The 21483-nt window shown below is 45.0% G+C and overlaps 1 protein-coding gene across 3 annotated transcripts in view; it reads right to left on the reverse strand.

The window, feature by feature from the left end:
- The window catches only part of RPAP1 (RNA polymerase II associated protein 1), an 850859-nt gene that overhangs the window by 44076 nt on the left and 785300 nt on the right, over window positions 1–21483 (reverse strand). For 2 of the 3 annotated variants that reach the window (XM_069638789.1, XM_069638790.1), the window contains exon 21: window positions 20561–20703. In XM_069638789.1, the coding sequence (XP_069494890.1) occupies window positions 20561–20703 (143 nt within the window). Of the gene's footprint in view, window positions 1–20552; window positions 20704–21483 lie in introns of all 3 variants that reach the window. The other variant, XM_069638791.1, reaches the window with a different exon arrangement.

Below are 21483 nucleotides of genomic sequence, written 5' to 3' on the forward strand. Positions count from 1 at the left end.
AGGAAAAAGGGATACAAAGTATCCTGACAGCCCTCAACTGTAACCTGGGGCACGCTACATTAAAACAAAATAGGAAATCATGAAAGGGGGCCCAGTAACCCTGCACTGGTACCCTTACAGTGCCCATAAATAAATGAGATGAGCAAGATCAGTGAAAACCACAAGCTTTACTTCCCTCTAAACTCGGGTCCGGTAAGGCAAAGCACAATAGCTGGGGGTTTCATTGATGTCAATGGAAGGAAAGTTCCAAAAGGGAAAAGGTGTAACGTTTCGAAACAAACCTCTTGATGGCAGACTATGCACGTCATGTGCAGAAAGAGAATCAAGTGGCGCCTTGACTGTTTTAGTGGGGATAGCTAACTTTGGCCCCAGGAGGCAAAAAAAGACTATTGCACGTATTTTATTAGTGCAAACATTGCCTCCTCCCTCTGAATGTGCTAAAAATGTGTTACACGCTCAGCAAAGATTCTTTAATTGGACTTCAGGAAAGGAGAGGACAGATTTCACACCCCAGTCTATACTCAAGAAAACAAGCCCCTCAAAAGATGCGGGCAAGAGGTATTACTCTCTGCCAAATAGCATATCAGCCACGTTTCACATACTAAAGTCCAGAACAATCAACTGTATTCTGACGGTTATAGTAAGACAGTTCAAACTGTGGAAACAATATGCACAAAGGGGATAACTGAACTCAGCAACCCAGCAACCAGGCATTCAACAGGTTGATTACCTGCTTGCTAGGGCTGAACTTCATTGTTGGGGTTCTTGCTCCCTAACCGTGCTGGTACACATTTGTTTTTTTTTTGTGGCCAGAGGGTTGTCTACTGAAGTCCCCCTGTCAAAGAAACCTTTTTTTGTGTGTGCTTGTGTGTGCTGCATTCGTAGCTACTAAGGGAGAGCACCCCATTTTGGGTCCTGTGTGATTCTATGTTCTATCACTCTGAAAGTGTGTTGTGGAGTAGACTGGTAGCAGCTGTGATTTAGTTTTGGCTACTTTTACTAGCCACTTTTAATGAATTAGTAGCAATATGCGCCTATGTGGGAGCCAGGGGGGGGGAACTAATTTTTTTAAGCCCTGCTTACAGCCATTATATATTTGGCCATATCTTTGTCTGTGTGGAGCATGAGGCTCATCCTGAGTCTACAAAGGTACACACTATAGGTGTTTATACTGGTGTAGAATGTTCTAAAGTCCTCCAGACTTCCCAATCTACATCCAGGGTGTTTGACAGTTTTCAAGGCCAGCCCTTTGTGCGCCGCCAGAGAGTGGTTAGTGATCTACTTGAGACGCTATGCATTCCTCCGGTCCATTGCAGAGTCTGACTTGTGTCCTTGCTCCCGTCACTGTATTCATTTGTGCTGCGTCTTCTGACCCATGGGTCGTCTCTCCAGGTTTCTTCTTTTCACTCCATCGCTCCCTTACACCTGCAGTTCCTGGGCCACATTTGGAGCATTCAGGGCTGTCAGAACGTGTCCCTTGTTCCTGTGAGCATAGTTGGTTCAGTTTGCAGGGGTCCCCTGGGTCCAGGAGTATTTGGGGTTATCAAGTCCCGCTTTGCTGATGATCTTCATTGTCTAGAGTGGGCCTTGTGCATTTTCTGCAGCCACCCCTTCCTGGCCTGCTGGTTTTCCAACCCCGGGCTTAAGGTCTTTGATGCGGTGCGCTTGCGCTATCCTTCTGGCCGTTTGTCTCTCCTGCTGCTTCTGTGGAGTAAAAGGAGAACTTAGCTGACGTTTCCCTACAACCACAGCCACCCTATAGTAAAGGGGGTGAGGAGACCCATCCCGAGTTCAAGAACAGGGAATCCACCAAGCTAGAGCTAAACCTTCTCAACAGGTAACACAGCAGAGCAATCAAGCCTCCTGTTTAGGAGAGGATGGGCTGGTACTAACATACATGTATTCCCATACATGTACTGCATATGCACAACAAAATACACCACACATGATCTACTTTCAAACTATATATCCATGTATTTAGTATTGCATCAAGGATCAAAACACTATCAAATAAGTAATTTACAATACACCAACAAGCCAAGTATATAGCAAAAATCAGTAAAGGGATAAGGAATTGGTTCCACTTCACTCCCAGACACACAATATAGGAGTCTACCGTAACAGGTAAGCACAAGGCCTATATAAGTGGAAGAAAGGGGTTCAGAAATTATAGGAAACAGGCCCAAAAGGCCACCTGATAGTAAACTTAGAAATGCACTTCTGGGGCGGAATAGGTCTCAGGCCATCTCTAGAAACAGACAGAAACAATGCAACTACAAGTGATTAAGAGTAAACCTCTCACTGATTTTTTATACTAAAAAGCATAATACATAACTAGCACAATGTAAAATTCCAGTGTTAAGCTACAAATGCCAGAGCCCTATGTGGGACCAGGGACACATTTCTCAGTTCAGCTAAGTCCTGTGCAAGTCACATTGAAGGAGTTTAAGATGTTTCTAAAAGTTCTCAGATAGGAAACATAGGGGCCCATCTCACAGGTGTGTTGTGGCTTTAAGGAAAAGGTAAGTTCTCCTTTTACCCCAAGCATGCAGCAAAAGTGACGCTAGAGGGGACCCCACGAATAGTTCCAGCCAGGGTTGGAGAACCAGCAAGCCAGGAAGAGCTGGATGAAGAGAGAGCCAAAGCCCAATCCAAGCAAAAGAAATGAACACAGGGGGGTGGGGGAGTCAGGGCATCAAACCCCACTTCTACTCTGGTTGCAACAGACCCCTGCAGATGGAACCAACTACAGGACCCAAAGACAAGTACCCACAGTACTGGTTATGGAGAATGTGTCCTATGAACACAGGTGAAGGCACAGGTGAGTTTGGGAGTCAGGTTTAAGTTTGGCTAGTCGCAGTGGAATAATAAGAGTAGAGGGGACTCCGACCCACTACCCAGCAAAGATTAAGATGACAACATGATCAAAAAGGAGGACACCTGCGAGGAAGACCAATGAAGCAGAAGACCATGCATACATGTAAATGGCGATAGGAGGACAGAGACTAGGGTTCCAGATAAACTCTGAGGTGCACAAGGGTGAAGCGAGCCAGCAATGAACAGTCCCATGCTGGAGAAAATGGTGGAAGGTGATCCTGTATGTCCTAAAACAGAGCTAATCTGGAGCAGCAGCAAGCCAATGAATTTCCAGGAAAGGCAGACACCCCATTTTAAGGTACTTGGGCCACAGTGATTTGCCGGGGAGGCAGAACTACAGGCAGGGAAGAGGTCCGATGAAGGAACAGCAAGTCCAGCCAGTTGGAAGACAACAGGAGTCAAAGGAAGAGCTCTGGAACAACACTATTGATAACCAGAGTGAATATATATTTTCAACAGTTACCTGCGAGGATAATCTTTTATTTTGTATACACTGTATATGTGAGTTGTACCTTACACCAGTATCCTCATATCTGTTCCATAAAGCCATACTGATTAGTCAGGGTTACCAGTGAGAGTTTGGTCAAACTTGTTGTGTACCCCTAGAGGGCCAGTGGGAATTGGGCTCTCTGAACCCCACACTTGTGGTGGCACAGAAAAAAAAAGATTCTAATGTTTGGCATCCCCCCTTCTAATTTGATAAGGTACACTGTGAAAAATTGACTCAGAATACAATTAAGATGCCCATACATTGTTGGAAATATAATGTTCATTTCAATGCATTTGTATAGTTAATGTGCTATTTGTCTGTGTTTGGGCTCTAATAACTTTCAAGAAGCCAGGTACACCAGCTTCCTATGGCCCTCTATGTTAGGGGAGTGTTCCTAAAGTCCACTTGAGGTAAGACTTAATAAAACTATCCCAATGGTATGCATGTCCCCAATTCTTAGTATCAGTCTGTACTACTCATGGAACCTCGGAAGAGTGGCAGAGCAGTCGGGCTTACCATAAGAGGAATATGTGAGCTTGGATAAGTACATTGAACCCGTTAGTAAAGCAGATCAAAGAAACACTTACACAATAAATGTATAAAAAAATATATTTACTCAAGATATGTTTTTAAATACATAGCACATTAAACCAAAACACATACGATTACTTGTAGATACTTTTCAAAGGCCATTGCTTAGTTTTTAGTTGCTTGTGGTTACAATTGTTACAGCGACAATAATGACAGTTCTACCGTATTATCAGTACTACTGCGCATTCGTGTAAAACAGAAGAAATATGGCAATTACATTTAGTTAGCAAAACCACATTTGATAGTGTCTTATTTGAAGGAAAACAGTTGGTTAGTCAAACTATAGCAGTGCTTAAGGTTCTAGAGGCAGTTTCAGTGCAAGTTAACACTTTTAAAGTCCAATTCGCAACCCTAGCTAAAAGGCAGTTCAGAGAGGGCTCAGAGTCTTACAAAGCAGAAAAACAGCAAACGTTCCTGTGGATACTTTCAGTCTCTAGGTGTCAGAATGCACCAAAGTATCAACTGAAAAGGATACGATATTCAAAAGGATACAGGAGGTAGGGTCTTCCGGATCCCTGTTCACCCGACTTGATAGTCGTGAAGTCAACAAAGACCTTCCAAATGATACAACCCTCTGGCTGATAAAACAGGCAGAGCGATGGATCACTGGAAAGGGCGTGGGTAAGGTATAGTAATCCAGCCTAGGACAAATTAAAGTATCATGAATAACTGCTCCAACCTGAGTATGATGAGTTAGATAATGACAGGAATGATCACACTGACCTGTATCTCTGGGTAGAACAATCCAGAAGCCTCTTGATGGATTTGAATTGAAGAACAAAACGACAGGGAAGGGAAAATTAGTAAGGGAGACTTATCCCGGACGGAACGAGGCTCACGCTAGATACGGGTTGAATTCACCACAGGATAGCGTCCAAAGTTCAGTTCAAAGTCACTTCCAATAATCCTTGAAAGGCTTCCTTCCCACTTAGGGATCAATCCTTCTGTTAATTCCACAGATGCAGGAGTTAGAAGAAAATAGCGTTTGAAGACAACGTGAGCGTGTGGATTTACACGCGGGCAGGAATCGCGCAGCCTGGGCCAGCCGCGTGTGAAGACAGCGTGCGCGTGTGGATTTACACGCGGGCAGGGTTCGCGCAGCCTTGGCCAGCCGCACTTGAAGACGAAGAGCGCGTGTGGATTTTACACGCGGGCAGGATTCACGCAGCCTGGGCCGGCCGCACTTGAAGACGAAGAGCGCGTGTGGATGTTACACGCGGGCAGGATTCACGCAGCCTTGGCCAGCCGCGTATGAAGACAAAGAGCGCGTGTGGATTTTACACGCGGGCAGGATTCACGCAGCCTGGGCCGGCCGCACTTGAAGACGAAGAGCGCGTGTGGATTTTACACGCGGGCAGGATTCACGCAGCCTTGGCCAGCCGCGTATGAAGACAAAGAGCGCGTGTGGATTTTACACGCGGGCAGGATTCACGCAGCCTTGGCCAGCCGCGTATGAAGACAAAGAGCGCGTGTGGATTTAACACGCGGGCAGGATTCACGCAGCCTTGGCCAGCCGCGTATGAAGACAAAGAGCGCGTGTGGATTTTACACGCGGGCAGGATTCACGCAGCCTTGGCCAGCCGCGTGTGAAGACAAGGAGCGCGTGTGGATTATCACGCGAAGGGATAGCTCCAGGAATCAGCGTGTGGCGGAACACACGCTATCGAAGGCCCAAAAGTAGCTGTAGGAATATACCAGGATGTAGATCAGAGGTTCAGCTACACGACGCCAATAGAGACGATCAGAAGCAGCGAGTGAAGTTTCTACGCTGCTTAAATACGTGATACCGTATTTCACGTGACGAAGCAAAAGTCACGTGAAGTTAGCGACGTGAAAAGTGTAAACGTCGTTTTCCCGGTAACGTATCGAATAGCCTCCATTTGGAGTAGAACGGTCTAGCTGTTCTACGAGCGTAGCGTCCAGCATGCATGACAGTGCCATCCCCCAAAGGGACGACCTCTCCCCTTCTTGTGTGGAAGCGCTTCAATAAAGCAGGAGCATGAATGTTGGAAAGAGGTTCCCAGGACCTATCTTCGGGTCCATAGCCCTTCCAGTCCACCAGATAATATGGTCTACCAGAACGGAGTTTCATATCCAGTATGTCTTGTACCTCGTATTCATCAGACCCCCGCACAGAAATAGCAACAGGCCGTACCGGCAGTCTAGTAGTGTCAGAGAATGGCTTGATGAGCGAGACGTGGAATACAGGATGCACCCGCCATCGTTGTGGCAAAGCCAGACGTACAGCAGCAGGATTCAGAACATGGAGCACAACATACGGACCGATGAATCTAGGCAACAATTTCTTTTTGCCCGGAATTCTTAAGTTCTTAGTGGATAGCCAGACTTTCATCCCAGCCTTATAGACAGGTGCGGATACCCTATGAGCATCGGCATAGAACTTGTCACGTCGTTTGGCCTGCTCCAATTGCTGCTTCACCTTTGTTTGTAATCTCTTCAGATCACGAAGCGTACGGCCTGCGGCAGGCGTGTCCAGGGATAGACCGGAATCTAGAGGTATTGATCGGGGGTGTTGTCCATAGAGAGCATAGAACGGTGAAGTGCCTATGGCACTATGATAAGAGTTGTTATAGGCGAATTCAGCCGCCGGCAGTACCGTGAGCCAATCCGATTGGTATTGCAAACACAGACACCGCAGATATTGTTCCATAGTACAATTGACCCTTTCAGTCTGTCCGTCGGTTTGAGGATGATAAGCGCTGGACATTCTATCATCAATTAGTAATGCAGATGTTAAGGCTCTCCAAAAGCGTGACGCAAACTGCGAGCCCCTGTCAGTAATGATTACTGATGGTAGACCAAAGAAACGGAATACATGTTGGATGAATAGATCAGCCAGAACAGTAGCAGTTGGTAAACCAATACAAGGAATAAATAGGGCCAATTTAGTGAAATAATCCACTACGACCCATAGGGTATCATATCCTTGATTTGGGGGGAGTTCCACCACAAAGTCCATAGATATCATGTCCCATGGTTTGGTAGGGACAGGCAGGGATTGGAGTAAGCCCACTGGTTTACCAGGAGTATTTTTACATTGGATACATACAGAACAAGAAGATACGTAGTTTATAACGTCTTTTTTTTTTTTTTTTTTTTTTTTTTTTTTAATAAAACTACAGTTCGATACTTAAATCGAACTTTTGTTATAATTGACCTTTCTCGCATCTCATCCGTCCTCTCCAGTGTTTATTCACAGTGTGATCATTGTGCTGGTGATAAGTTTGGATCACTGTTGATTAAAGATTTTTCTTTTCCTTATCACAAGTAGTATTACAGAGAATCATGGTTAAGTAGTCAATTATCCTGCATGATAGCTTAATGTTATGGCCGGCGCTTACATATGACCACCAATCATTCGTGTCATAGTTCTGAGGTTTGAAGCTAGTTAGGTGCAGGGTCCGCTGTGTGATTGTGCCTGTGCAATCAAGTATCAAGTGCTTGAGGGACTCTATTTCGCTCGCATCACAGAATCGACATTTGTTGTCTACAGTGTCTTTCTTTTTTCGTATCCATAGCATTTCTCGATTGTTTAGGGCGTTCAGCCTAAATTTTAGAAACATGTTCCTGTGATATCGTGAAGGACAATTTAGAAGGTATTTTGGTGGCTTGTGTAGTTTTGTTTCCCCAAGACCTAATGGAAGACTCGTTTTTAGTTTCTTGCGTTTTTCAATGTTATGCATCCAGTCCCATTCTTCTAATTTTTTTTTCGCCTGTTGTGGTCGATCGATTAGGTCAGATTGACTTATATTTGCGGAGTTCATTATGGCTTCAAGTTTTTTTTTCCAAATTTGGATTAATATTGCTTGGGTGTCGTCATTTCTGATCTTGAAAATTTCGTATGCTGGTATTTTTTTGCTGCAGTACATTTTCCTAATGGTGGAGAGGGATTTCCAGATCACTGTCATATACAGCGAATTAAGTGCAAGTTCGTATCTCAGAGCCACTGTCGAGATGTAGTGAGGAAGCCTCAAGGCGTGTTTCCAGAAGATCCCTTCTAGTCTTTGCCATAAGCAAAAATCCAGGTTCCAACCAGCTTCAGCTCCAAATACGATAGTTGGAATGACCTTCTGTAGATAGAAAGTCAGTAATGGTGCAATTGTAAATTTCCCGTATTCGTGATAGATTTTTGCTCCTTGTAATCCAAATTTGAGAGTTCTACTGGTTATGTCATTGACCCAAGCTGTTTCGCAGATGGAATTGTTGAACATCACGCCCAAGTATCTTATGGACGATACAATATTGAGTTTATCACTTGCAATTCGCCATATGAATCTTTTTCCTGCGTTTTTATTGGTATGACTGATGCTCATGATTTTTGTTTTGTCAGTATTGATCAGCAACTCATTTGATTTCATATATTCATTGAGTCGAGTCAAAAGTCGCTGTAGGCCAATCTGTGTATAGTCGATTAGTACTATATCATCTGCATAGATGATATGTTTGATTTGAGTGTCCTTGATCCTTGGCGAGAAACAGGGTACTGAGTTTAACCATTTCGGTAGGTCGGCTATAAAGATCTTGAATAGTTCTGCTGCCAGTGGGCAGCCTTGCTTGACGCCTTTATGAGTTGTTACTTGTTGGCTCAACTCGCCTTGTTGATTTAACCTAATCTGTATTGAGGTATTGGAATGGAGAGCTTTCAGGGGTTCTAGTATTGTTGGCGGACATTCCCACTTTCTTAGCTTTGACCAGAGTTTCTCACGATTTATTGTGTCAAAAGCTTGCCTGAGGTCTATAAAGGCAAAGAAGATTTGTCTCTTTGTGCGCAGCGCCTCAAGTTTTAGTATGTTTAGCACAAGTAGATTTACATCGACTCCGGCTTCCTCTGTGAAACCTGTTTGACGAACATCGTATATTTCTGCTTTGAGGGCCCATGAAGTGAGTTTCTTTCGAAGAAAGGAGCCATATACTTTCCCGATTGTGTCAAGTAGGGCGATTGGACGATAGTTCATCGGATCGTTCCTATCGCCTTTCTTATAGATAGGTACCACAATCGCCTTTAACCATGACTCCGGAATTTTCTTTTTTTCTGACACTATTCTAAACAGAGATTCCATGAACTTGGCCCAGTATGTTTTGTTTCCCTTCAACATGATATTTGAGATCTGGTCGGGGCCTGCTGCTCTTGAGTTTTTTAGCTTCTGAATTGTTGTTTCAATTTCATCGCTTCGAGGTGTTACGTCCCATGGTAGATCTGAGACGTTTTCTTGCGCTTGTGTGTCTTCATTCGGGATTTTGTATATTTCCCTGAAGTGCTCAACCCATTTGTTGCCATCAATCGGATTTGATATTGTCGATGTTGCTTTTGTATTGCCTTTATTTAGGATTGTCCAAATATCGCGCGTGTTTTTTGTAATCAGCAGTTGAAGCATCAGCTCCGCGCGATTTTGTTCTATTATTGCTGATTGTGCTTTTAACCAGTGTCGATATTCTTGTCGTCTTGTTTTTACTCTAATCGCGATATTGTCTGGTGATAGCTTTAATTTCTTGATCTGCCGCAAATCTTTCCTCATGATTTTTTTTGCTTTTGCGATAACGTCGCTGTACAGATGTTTGTTTGAGTGCCCAATTACTTTGGAATTTATGACTTTCGGTCGACAGTCCGTCAACAAGGGAGCATAGTTCACGATGTTTCCTTTATTTATGTCGGTGGTGAGTTTCCCGATTTGTAAATGGTTAAGCCTCAAGCGATTTCCCGCTGCGTTCGATGTAATTTGTACATCAAGTTTTTCAGGAACATCGCCCCAGTCGGTCTCTAGGGCTAAGCGGAGTAGATCGTGGTCGCTTTGAGGCATTGATATGATGTTAAGGGAATTCACTTGGCCAAAAAGATTTCTTGAGACCCAAATGTAGTCTAGTGTGTTTTGGCTATATGGTCCGTGCCAAGTTGGGTTACATGGTTGGTCTCCTTTGGTTCTCCCATTGACCATGGTACAGTTTCTTATAGCGAGGGCGTCAAACCAGAGCTTTCCTCTCTGTTCAACCTTCTCGGGTTCCTTTAACGTATTTGTTTTTGTGATTTTGTCAAATTTGTACCAGCTACAATTTAAATCACCACATACTATGATGGTTAGGTTGTTATATTTCATTGAGGCTTCATCTATTAGAGTTGTTACTGAGCCGATGAAGCTGTGTGTCGAAATCTTGGCAGGGTTCCAGTAGCCATTTATTAGCAGTAGAAATTGTTTCGCCTGCGTTGTTGTGGCAGATATTTGTATCAAGGTGCTTTGAACAAAAGGGTTTGGATTTCGGGATTCGAGCGGCGTCAGCCAGTTGTTGATCTTCAGTAGAGTAATTAAGCCAGAGAACGGCCGGCCGGTTGCATTTTTCCCGGCAGGATTTAGGAATGTAGTGAAGCCGTCACGAAATGGCCGTTCACGTATCCACGTTTCTTGTAGACATACAGCGAGGATGTTGTTCATAGGTACCTCGAAGTTGTTAAATAGATGAGTAAATCCTCGAGTGTTCCAGGATAGCACGATTTGATCCGTGCTCGTCTTCTTCAATCATTGTTAATCTTGACTTCCTTGATGGGATTGAATTTCGGACCTGATTTTTCGGGGGGAACCATGTGGCTTGTTTCCATTATGTTTTGTGATGGAATATACTAGGGATTTCCGCAGGTTTGCACATTGGTGGTCCAGGCCTACAATTTTTTCACGAACATTGTTCCCCAAGATGTTTTGTTGTGATTCGTGTTCAGGTTCCAGCGTTAAATCGAAGCCAAAAATTAGAAGATCTTCTGTGGCTCGTAGAAGCATGTTTTTCACCGCTGAAGAGCCGATATGTAAGAGTACTTGGTCTGAAGTTAGGTCGGTTGGATACTCGACAATTTTTATGTCGTCTGACGATATTGTCCGTAGCACTGGAACGCATGCGAACAGTTTCATGACGTTTGCTCTGTTTAAGTTGATCTCGTTGTCGTCAGATTGGATATTTTGGAGTCGTAGTTTCCAACATCGGTTATTATGTGTTTGATTTTTGCTTGAATGTACTCTGGATGTGTAGCGAGTTTTAAGGTTTTTTTGATTAGACGTTAATTTTGGGTTTAGCTTGGATATGTGTGGTGACGTTGGCCTCTCGGCTAGTCTAGTCATTTCTTTTTGTGGAGCCGGTCTGCTTGCTTTATTGTTAGTCAATGTTTTGTGTTGTTGCCACGTGCGAGATCTCGCAGTTTCTTTAAGTTGAAGTGTGATTGTTGGCTCATCTTGTCCATCGCATTCCGCTGAATATGTGGAGAGATCACATAGATCAATTGTCGAGGCATTCACAGAACTATCGCTATGTGGTTCTTCGGATTCGAGACGCCGGCGTTTTGTGGATTGTTTATTGGACACACGGTTTTGACCATCATTTGAATCTTGGTTGGAGACGTCATTAGACTTCTGTTTAGAAGTTCTTGTTGTGCGTTCAAACAATTGTGGTTTTGTGGGTGTTGTGAGGTTCCTTATGAATTTTTTCACATTTGGATTTTTTACCTTTGTTTGTCCTTTTTTGTTTTCTTGAAGTAATGGATTGTTTCCTTGTCCTGCCGTTCTAGTAGATTTTTCTGTCCTGGAGATAGTTTTGGATGAACCAGTAAATATGTTAAATGAGTTCTTTGTGATGTTGGGGGGCATTGTAAATGACGTATTCTCGCAATTATTTGTTGCCACTAATGGCATGTGAACCTCTGCTATCGTGGAGGATTTGCCGGCATCAATTTGCGAGAGGGTTTTTGCATTTGTAGTGGCATCACAGCTTTGCTGAAGCTTTCCTTCCGATGACTTAGCATCGTTTTTCTCAGGACAATATGAATGCGACGTTACTTGGGACTCGGGTTTTTTGCTGGGCGCTGGTGGAGATTGATTGTCATGAAGGATCGGCGCCAGTGGTCGAAGACACTCGGTTTTTGGGGACGCGGTTGCCAGACTAGTTCCTTGGTCTTTTGATCTCTTATGATTGCTTTGTGGCGGGGCCGTTTTTGGCAAATTATCTCGCTTCAGAACATAATCAAGGTTTTGAGTTTGCTTGTCCGCCTTTTCCGAGTGGTGGCGCATCCATTTGACAGCCTCGAGCAGACCTTCCATTAAGGTATCGTTTTGGCAGTGATGTCTTGCGGCCAGATCACATAGCCGTTCCTGCCAACGAGTAGATATGTCTGCCTGTAATTCAAGTTGTTTTTGTATGGAGCTTGTAAAAGATTCAAGTTTGTCCATTTTATTTGTTAAATTTGTAAGCATCGCTCCTTGGTCGCTTATTGTCCCGTTCAGTGATTCGTAGAGTTTAGTGAAAGGTAGTAGGACAATTGATGAGGCAGCTACTACATTAGTGTGTAATTGAGTTAAAGTGGCAGCAGATAAGATCACTTGTTGCTCCAGAGGAATGGTGTCATTGGGTGTTTGATGTGAAAGTTCCATGTCACATTCGTTTTCTTGAAGTGAGGAGTTTAGTGCCTTTTCAATAATTATTTGATTGGAATTGTTTGAGTTTTTGATGCACGGAGTGCTAACATTTGTAGGTGTTGACATTGAATCATCGAAAGCTGACTGGTTTAGTTTTAATTTTAATTCGATGATTCTTTGAAGGCGGCGAGCTCTTGCAATGGAACTTGCGTCTCTGCATGCGGGCTTCAGTGTTGGGCTGGATCGCCTTTGTTCTGGACCTGTCGAAGGGCTACTTTCTTTGTCCAGATTGTTTTCCCCTATGTCTTCAGGGGCTTGGCATGCATAAGCACTTTGATTTTCGCTCTCCGTTCTCTGAGTGGTTTTTCGAGTCTCCATGTTTCTGTGGCTTGAATTTCCTGCGAGATTACTTCGCATCGCAGGCAGGTTGTGCTCATTATTCGGTTTTTGGGCTTCCTTATGTATTTTTCCCACTCGTTCTTTATTTGCATCTAGTATTTTGTTCTTTTTGTTTTTTGTACTTGATTTGGTTCCAGTTGTGTCTTGTGGCATTGCTTTTGGAAGCAAAGACTCTATTGTGAGTGCGTGACTTTCCGTCAAAGACAGATTTATAGAATTAGCAGGGACGTTTTTGCTTTGTTTGTTTGTAGGTTGATTTTCATTTTCGTCCGAGATGTCTTCAGGCATTACTCTTTCCTCTTGCTCATGGGCACTATTAACGGGAGTTTCTTGGTCCGGGTTCGGCATATTGGTAGCATTAATTAGCTCAGCGTCGGAGACCTCGCTTCCCAAAAGGAGGTAGTTAGAGTTGCCAGACGGGTTACCCGGATCACCACTTGTCTTCGTAGGCTCTTTTATTTGTGTATTAGGTTGAGTAAATAAATCAGGCAGCACTCGCTGGCTGGAGTGGTTGGATGCCAAGGGTCGTGTTAAAGCCAGAGTTGTCGCGGTTTCAAGAGGAAGTGTATTAGTATCATTTCCAATTGCGACTACTTCAGTTGTCAGTTGCTCTTGCAGGTTTGAAATGTTGTTGTTTGAACAGTGATCATGGGAGTGGCTGTTTGTACAGTTATTTAAGTCCAGATTTGCTATCGGTAAAGCTTTTGACATATGTGTAGTGTTTAGATCGATAGTCGCTGTGTCTCGCAGATGAGCTTTGGAAGGCCAGGGTACGCTTTTACTTACTTTGCCACTACCATCTACGGGGGCTTTTAAGGCAGTCCAAGGGTTTGCCATTTTGCGGTAGTTTAGTGTTTTTCTCCGAGTCTGGGGGCCTTCGATGGTTCGCGTCATGTGCTTAAGGAATTCAAATTTCCTTGTGTTTTTCCTCTCCTCCTCTCTCTCTTAAGCGGTTAAGCCTGGGTACTTACGGTCGGCGAACGGCAGAAAAGCAGCAAACAGCCAACAGCAGAAGTCTCTGCAATCGCCCTTTACGCGGCCGGGCTTCACGCCGCAAGGGTCGCTGGGATGTTGTTTTGTATCCTGGCTTCCTGGAGTGGGCGGGGCCAATAGGTGGGCGGGGCTTTCCACCCGCTTCGTCGCTTCGTCGCGGCTGTTCTCACACTCGCACCTGTCAACCTCTCCAATTACGAGGGACGCGAGGGGCAGCACGACGTGTAGGTAAGATGAAATTGCTTGCACAGATGCAAGTAACAGGAATTAGCGTTTCTACAACGCAGCACAGCCAACAGCAGAAGTCTCTGCAATCGCCCTTTACGCGGCCGGGCTTCACCATAACGTCTTTTGCCATGGATGGCCACCAGCACCACCTTTTGAGCAGGTCCAGTGTTTTCTTCTGTCCAGGATGGGCTGCAATCAAGGAATCATGATTCCATTTGAGGGCTTTATTCCGCATTGAAGGAGTTGATAGATAAAGCACCCCCTGTGTGAATGGTAAACCGTTATGCACGTCTAGATTCATATCCTGGACTGCTTGTGGATTATTTTTTACCCACTCTTGTATTTCGGTTTTTAAGGAGGGTTGAACCGAACCACCACAAATCACATGATCTGCCAACAGCTGGATCTGTACTTGTTTTTCTTCCTGCGCCTCTTTACTCATACGGGACAAAGCGTCCGACTTAACATGTTCTCGGGCAGGACGATAGGTGACCTGGAAATCGTATTGGGCAAAAAAGACATGCCATCTGGCCTGACGGGCCGTAAGGCATCTCATGGATTTGAATGCTTGGAGATTTCTATGGTCAGAGTACACCAACACCTGTTGTTTGGCCCCAAGAAGATGATGACGCCATTCTCGGAAGGCATCTTTGATAGCCAGTAGTTCCCGCTCAGTAACGGTGTAGTTCCGTTCGTATGAGGTGAGTTTACGAGAGAAGAAAGCCACTGGGTGTTCCTCCTTGGTTTCTGTGCAGACTTGTGAGAGCACTGCGCCAATAGCGACACTGGATGCATCCGCTTCAACGACAAACTGGCGATCAGGATCCGGATGTTGAAGCACGGGTGCAGTGGTAAATGCTTCCTTCAGTTTTTCGAATGCTGCTTGGGCATGTTGGTTCCAACAGAAAGGTACTTTGGAACTAGTTAAAGCCGTCAAAGGAGCTACTGTTTTGGAAAAGGAATGGATGAATCTGCGATAGAAATTCGCAAAGCCCAAGAAAGACTGTAGCGACTTGACGTTATGTGGAATTGGCCAATTCAAGACGGCCCTTACCTTGGAACGACTCATTCGAGCACCTAGATTGGTAATGTCGTAACCAAGGAATTCCACTTCCTGCGAATGAAAGACACATTTTTCGGCTTTCACATAAAGGTGGTTCTCCCTAAGTCTTTGAAGGACTGTAGAAACATGTCTGACGTGTTCCGATAGAGATGAGGAGTAAATCAAAATGTCGTCCAGATAGACAACCACAAATCGGTCCATGATGTCTCTGAATATATCATTCATGAAGAATTGTAATGTGGCGGGAGCATTGCACAGACCAAAAGGCATCACCAAATATTCGTAAAGACCATACCGTGTCTTAAAAGCGGTCTTCCATTCGTCGCCTTCACGAATGCGAACCAAATTGTATGCACCTCGCAAGTCCAGTTTGGTGAAGTAACTGGAAGTGCCTAACTGATCCAACAGCACGTTTATTAGTGGTAAGGGGTATTGGTTTTTGATGGTGATATCATTAAGTGCCCTGTAATCAATGCATGGTCTGAGGTCTCCCTCTTTCTTAGGAACAAAGAATAGAGGAGATGCAGCAGGAGATTGCGAGGGTCGTATAAAGCCCGTGGCTAGCGCCTTGTCAATGTATTCCTTTAACACGACATCTTCTTTAGGTGTTAAAGAATAAACACGGCCTGTAGGAATTTTGGCACCCGGAATCAGTTCGATAGGACAGTCGTACTGTCGATGAGGAGGTAATTGTTCTGCCTGGCCTTTATCAAAGACATCAGCATAATCAGCGTATTCGCATGGTATGATATTGTCGCATTGATGTACAACGCTGATAGTAGAATCCTCCACCACAGAGGCCAATATGTGTTGTTTATTTGACACCTCCTGACTGGTAAAGCAATGTTCGTTGCAATGAGTCGAAGGATATTGGAGCGATCCCGAAACCCAGTCAACAGTAGGATTGTGAAGGGTTAACCATGCAAGACCAAGTATGATCTCGTACTGCGGAGCAGCAATAACATCGAAGACGATTTCTTCTGAATGGTTATTTGATAACGTCATCCGAACAGGTACCGTCTCCTGGGTTACCATACCAGAAGTTAACACAGATCCGTCCACGGTATTCACCGTTTCCGGTTTTATTTTGTTTACTAGGGGTAAGGAACGGTTCTTGGCATAGGTGATGTCTATATAATTGCTGGTGGCTCCAGAATCAACCATGGCCTTGGAAACCACTTCTCGCTCATCACAATGTAACGTCACCTGAACTATTACAGGTGCATGTTTAGGAATGGTACTGGAGTCCGATGAAACACTCGACATAGGGACTCCTGCTAATGTCGAGTTTTGGCGTTTCCCGCACGCTTGACGGGTTTTTTAGGACATGTTGCCAATAAATGCTCGGAAGAACCACAATACATACATAAGTGGTTTTTTCTTCGGTTCTCCCGTTCTGCATTGGACAATCGGCCTCTCACGGCGCCTATTTGCATGGGTTCAGGGTCGTTAGAGATGACTGCTGGTGTCTCTGACCGCCCCGAGACTGGCATGAAGGGCTTTTTCTCTCCCTTTCGAGCATTCCTTCGGGCGTCGATTTGTAGAACCAAATCGAGCAGCTCTGGGAAACCCGTAGGAACCACAGGAACAGTAGATAAGGCGTCTTTCAGTTCTTCAGAAAGACCCTTGTAAAAAACAGCCGTTTTCTTGCTGTCAGGCCATTGGGTTTCCGCCGTCAGTTGATTGAACCGGGCGACGTAAGACATAAGGGGTTGGCTGCCTTGTTGTAGGTTAAGCAACTCTAAATCTGTGGCTTGAGTAGAGTAACGCATGTCAAAGACTTTACTCATAGCAGTCAAGAGATCGTCACAATCGTACAACAAAGGGCTATTAGTTTCCAACAAAGGGTTAGCCCAAGCAGCAGCCGTGCCCCCTAAATGGGAAAGCACGAAGGCTGCTTTCGTGGTTAGGTCAGGAAAAGATGTAGGACGGCAAAGGAAATGGAGTCGGCACTGGTTTACAAAGGTTCTGTAGGTTTTGGGATCACCCGTGAACCTTTCTGGAGGGGCCAAGGGAAACTGAGTGGGCATAACCACGTTAATAGTCTCCTGTGGGGGTGCCGTAGTCCCAGATCCGGATGCGGTAGCCATCGGCGCTTGTGTTCCCTGAGGACTACCATGTAGGGCGTCTTGCATAACGTCCATACGGTGCCGTAACATGTCCTGTGCAGTAACCATTTCGTTTCTCAAATCGTGGATCAACTGTGTCAAAACAGTTAAAGGATCCGTACCCTCCATGGCTTCTGATTCTGTCAGAATGCACCAAAGTATCAACTGAAAAGGATACGATATTCAAAAGGATACAGGAGGTAGGGTCTTCCGGATCCCTGTTCACCCGACTTGATAGTCGTGAAGTCAACAAAGACCTTCCAAATGATACAACCCTCTGGCTGATAAAACAGGCAGAGCGATGGATCACTGGAAAGGGCGTGGGTAAGGTATAGTAATCCAGCCTAGGACAAATTAAAGTATCATGAATAACTGCTCCAACCTGAGTATGATGAGTTAGATAATGACAGGAATGATCACACTGACCTGTATCTCTGGGTAGAACAATCCAGAAGCCTCTTGATGGATTTGAATTGAAGAACAAAACGACAGGGAAGGGAAAATTAGTAAGGGAGACTTATCCCGGACGGAACGAGGCTCACGCTAGATACGGGTTGAATTCACCACAGGATAGCGTCCAAAGTTCAGTTCAAAGTCACTTCCAATAATCCTTGAAAGGCTTCCTTCCCACTTAGGGATCAATCCTTCTGTTAATTCCACAGATGCAGGAGTTAGAAGAAAATAGCGTTTGAAGACAACGTGAGCGTGTGGATTTACACGCGGGCAGGAATCGCGCAGCCTGGGCCAGCCGCGTGTGAAGACAGCGTGCGCGTGTGGATTTACACGCGGGCAGGATTCGCGCAGCCTTGGCCAGCCGCACTTGAAGACGAAGAGCGCGTGTGGATTTTACACGCGGGCAGGATTCACGCAGCCTGGGCCGGCCGCACTTGAAGACGAAGAGCGCGTGTGGATGTTACACGCGGGCAGGATTCACGCAGCCTTGGCCAGCCGCGTATGAAGACAAAGAGCGCGTGTGGATTTTACACGCGGGCAGGATTCACGCAGCCTGGGCCGGCCGCACTTGAAGACGAAGAGCGCGTGTGGATTTTACACGCGGGCAGGATTCACGCAGCCTTGGCCAGCCGCGTATGAAGACAAAGAGCGCGTGTGGATTTTACACGCGGGCAGGATTCACGCAGCCTTGGCCAGCCGCGTATGAAGACAAAGAGCGCGTGTGGATTTAACACGCGGGCAGGATTCACGCAGCCTTGGCCAGCCGCGTATGAAGACAAAGAGCGCGTGTGGATTTTACACGCGGGCAGGATTCACGCAGCCTTGGCCAGCCGCGTGTGAAGACAAGGAGCGCGTGTGGATTATCACGCGAAGGGATAGCTCCAGGAATCAGCGTGTGGCGGAACACACGCTATCGAAGGCCCAAAAGTAGCTGTAGGAATATACCAGGATGTAGAACAGAGGTTCAGCTACACGACGCCAATAGAGACGATCAGAAGCAGCGAGTGAAGTTTCTACGCTGCTTAAATACGTGATACCGTATTTCACGTGACGAAGCAAAAGTCACGTGAAGTTAGCGACGTGAAAAGTGTAAACGTCGTTTTCCCGGTAACGTATCGAATAGCCTCCATTTGGAGTAGAACGGTCTAGCTGTTCTACGAGCGTAGCGTCCAGCATGCATGACACTAGGCAAGGTTAGTAGAAGAATAACTCAATGGTGGAGAACCTGTTCAAGGACTTGCAAAAGGGACACAAGCAGCAGCTTGGACCAGAGCTAAGAGTGGACATCGTGGGCACCTCTACTTGAACTCCATTGCTCTGAGAGCGACTTCTTGGATTAAGGTAAGCAATACCTTTTCTCCCCAAAGGTCTTTAGATTAGAAGAAATGTTCATGTCTGGATTCTCCTCTATGCAGCAGCGATCGACCCAGTCTCTGGATTCCTTAGTCTGGTGATGAAAGGTAGGACAATGAGTGGGATGTGTGTCTGTTGCAGTCTCGAGGGAGGACATCTGGCATGGATTTTCTCAGCTTCTCTCGTCAGTCTGCGGTTTTGCCGCCTTTTCTGTAGCACCGACAAAGGACATGATTCACCAAGTCAATCTTCTTCGGTTCCTGAAGTCCTGCACTATGGTGAGGGGACTTGGATGAGTCGGATTGTGTCTCCGGTTCACCTGGAGCTCAGCAAAGTCTTGGACGGATTCAGCCTTTCTAAGACGATGCACTTCAATTGGGTCAGAGGTCTCCTGGTACTCATGGTTTGCAGCTCTATGAAGTCACCTGTCCTAAGACGATGGCTCCGATTGTAGTTCTTCATAGTGCTGGTTGGTCCCGCAAGCTAAAGGTGAAGGAATCTTCTCTTTTGAGCTTCACTGTCTCATAGAAAATGGGGTAAGAACAGCAGTGGTCGCTTCACAGTGTCGCAAAGGGTCTGCAGGCATCTCTGCTCGTCTTCCTCTTCGGTTACTTCAGTTTCCAGTGGTCAACTTGCCCTTCACCTAAGCAACCTCACCTTTTATTCAGTTTCAGCACAGACTCCTCTGCAATCTCTCCGCAGCTTACAGAAAGGGGCGGGTGGCCGTCCAATTAGGACAGCCAGACCTCCAGTGGGAGCTGGTTCCATTCAGGCATTTAGGCAGACAAAGAGCAGGGGAGTGAAAAACTCCTCGCCCACGTCCTCCCTGCCCAGACACACTGGAGCCTAGGAGGGACACCCAAGGGAACCCGCCAAAGGCAAAACACACACACAGACTTCACCCTCCCAGAATGGTAGAAGAAGGGCTAACAAAAGACAACCACACAAGAAATGGCAAAAAAAGAAAGGAGTCACCAGGTTAGGACTTATGCTACTCTATGGGGCACAACTGGGCCTGTGAATACAGTCTGCGGTAAAAAATAGCACAATAGTTGGTAAACACATCCACTGCCACCAGCCATAACTAGAAGGTTGACTATGTGACTAAAAAGTCACAGGAGCAGACAGAGAGAAGGGGGATTCTAGGTATCCCCTTCTCACTCCACCTAAGGTGGTGTGTGCCAATCTCTCATAGTATAACGATTTTGGAATCATTAAGAACTGTAGTTATTCGAGGATAAAAATTAATTTCCAAGAAGAACCCAAAGGGTCCACAGCAACACTACCCATAAGGAGCTGTGTGCTGCACAATTTAAACACAGATGCCTTAAAAGAGATATGGAGGAAAGTAGACTCTACAGTAAAGGTAAAACACAGAGAACAGAGTTCCAAAAGTCAGAGCAAATAAGAATGAATGAGTGGAAAAGGCTACACCCATTCAGAATATAAAGAAAAAATCCAGAGGTCCAGCAAAAAGTGCTGGGGGTCTCACTGGGAGAGGGGATGAAGCATAAAATGATACCTCTCCCTTACACACTATAAAAAATAAACAAGTAAAAACAGGAATTACGAGGAAACATAGTACATACAGACTTACGGAAAGAACTCAGGGTTGAAGATGAAGCTCAACAGGAGCTCATAAGCCAGGTGCTCACTGCCAGGTAAAAGGCGGCCTACCAACATCATTGCCGCGCAGTGATAGAGCGAGGCATCCTGGAAGTGCTCTGGACATGCAACTGCCTAAGGAAAAAGAAAGAATGGAAATGAAACTTGAAAGAGAAAAGCAAAGTTAACGTGAACATGCGTGTTAAAAACAGTTTAATCATCATTGGAAAAAACATTATTAAAACGCATCAGGATATTATAATGACAAAAAACAAATCAGTTTGATGTATTGGGGTGAAACATTTATTAGAATTAGAAACTTAAAAGTCAATTAATTTAATGTACTGTCTTTTTGTGTGGCGCCACATGCCCCCCGCAATATATAGAGAATGCACCCTAAACTGAACTGTGATTTGCTGCTTAAATAAAATGCAGTATTAGCCAAATCATTGCAAGCATATAAGGCTGAGACTGTATTTTACTTATATCTCAGAAGCTGTCCCTCAGCCCCTATGCTATTATCAGCTTATGCACAGAAGGTCAAGAAATATGAAATAAGAAAATACATAATACAGCATTTGTTACATATAGCCTCTTGGGCATATAAAGAATTAAGCCAGCATGGGTGCATGAAAAATATTCATCCAGGAAAGCTTTGCTATACTTGGCTTCATGAAAACTATTTGATTGGACTCAAAGCACTCTGGGATGAGTAGCATTATCATTTGTTTTAAAGATTTGTGTAAGAAGCAAAATTAATTATGTGAAAGGTGTGAATCGATAAAAGGGAACATTTAGCTAGCTCTATTTTCCCTTCATCCCTGCTGTGTCTGTTGTTAAATTGTTGCTCATCTCAAATGCTTAGGGCAAAATCATGTGTGCATGGGATTAATAAAGCGTGAACCTAGATGGGCA

The sequence above is a fragment of the Ambystoma mexicanum genome, chromosome 14, assembly GCF_040938575.1.
Source record: "Ambystoma mexicanum isolate Mex_15411 chromosome 14, UKY_AmexF1_1, whole genome shotgun sequence".
Lineage (NCBI taxonomy): Eukaryota > Metazoa > Chordata > Amphibia > Caudata > Ambystomatidae > Ambystoma > Ambystoma mexicanum.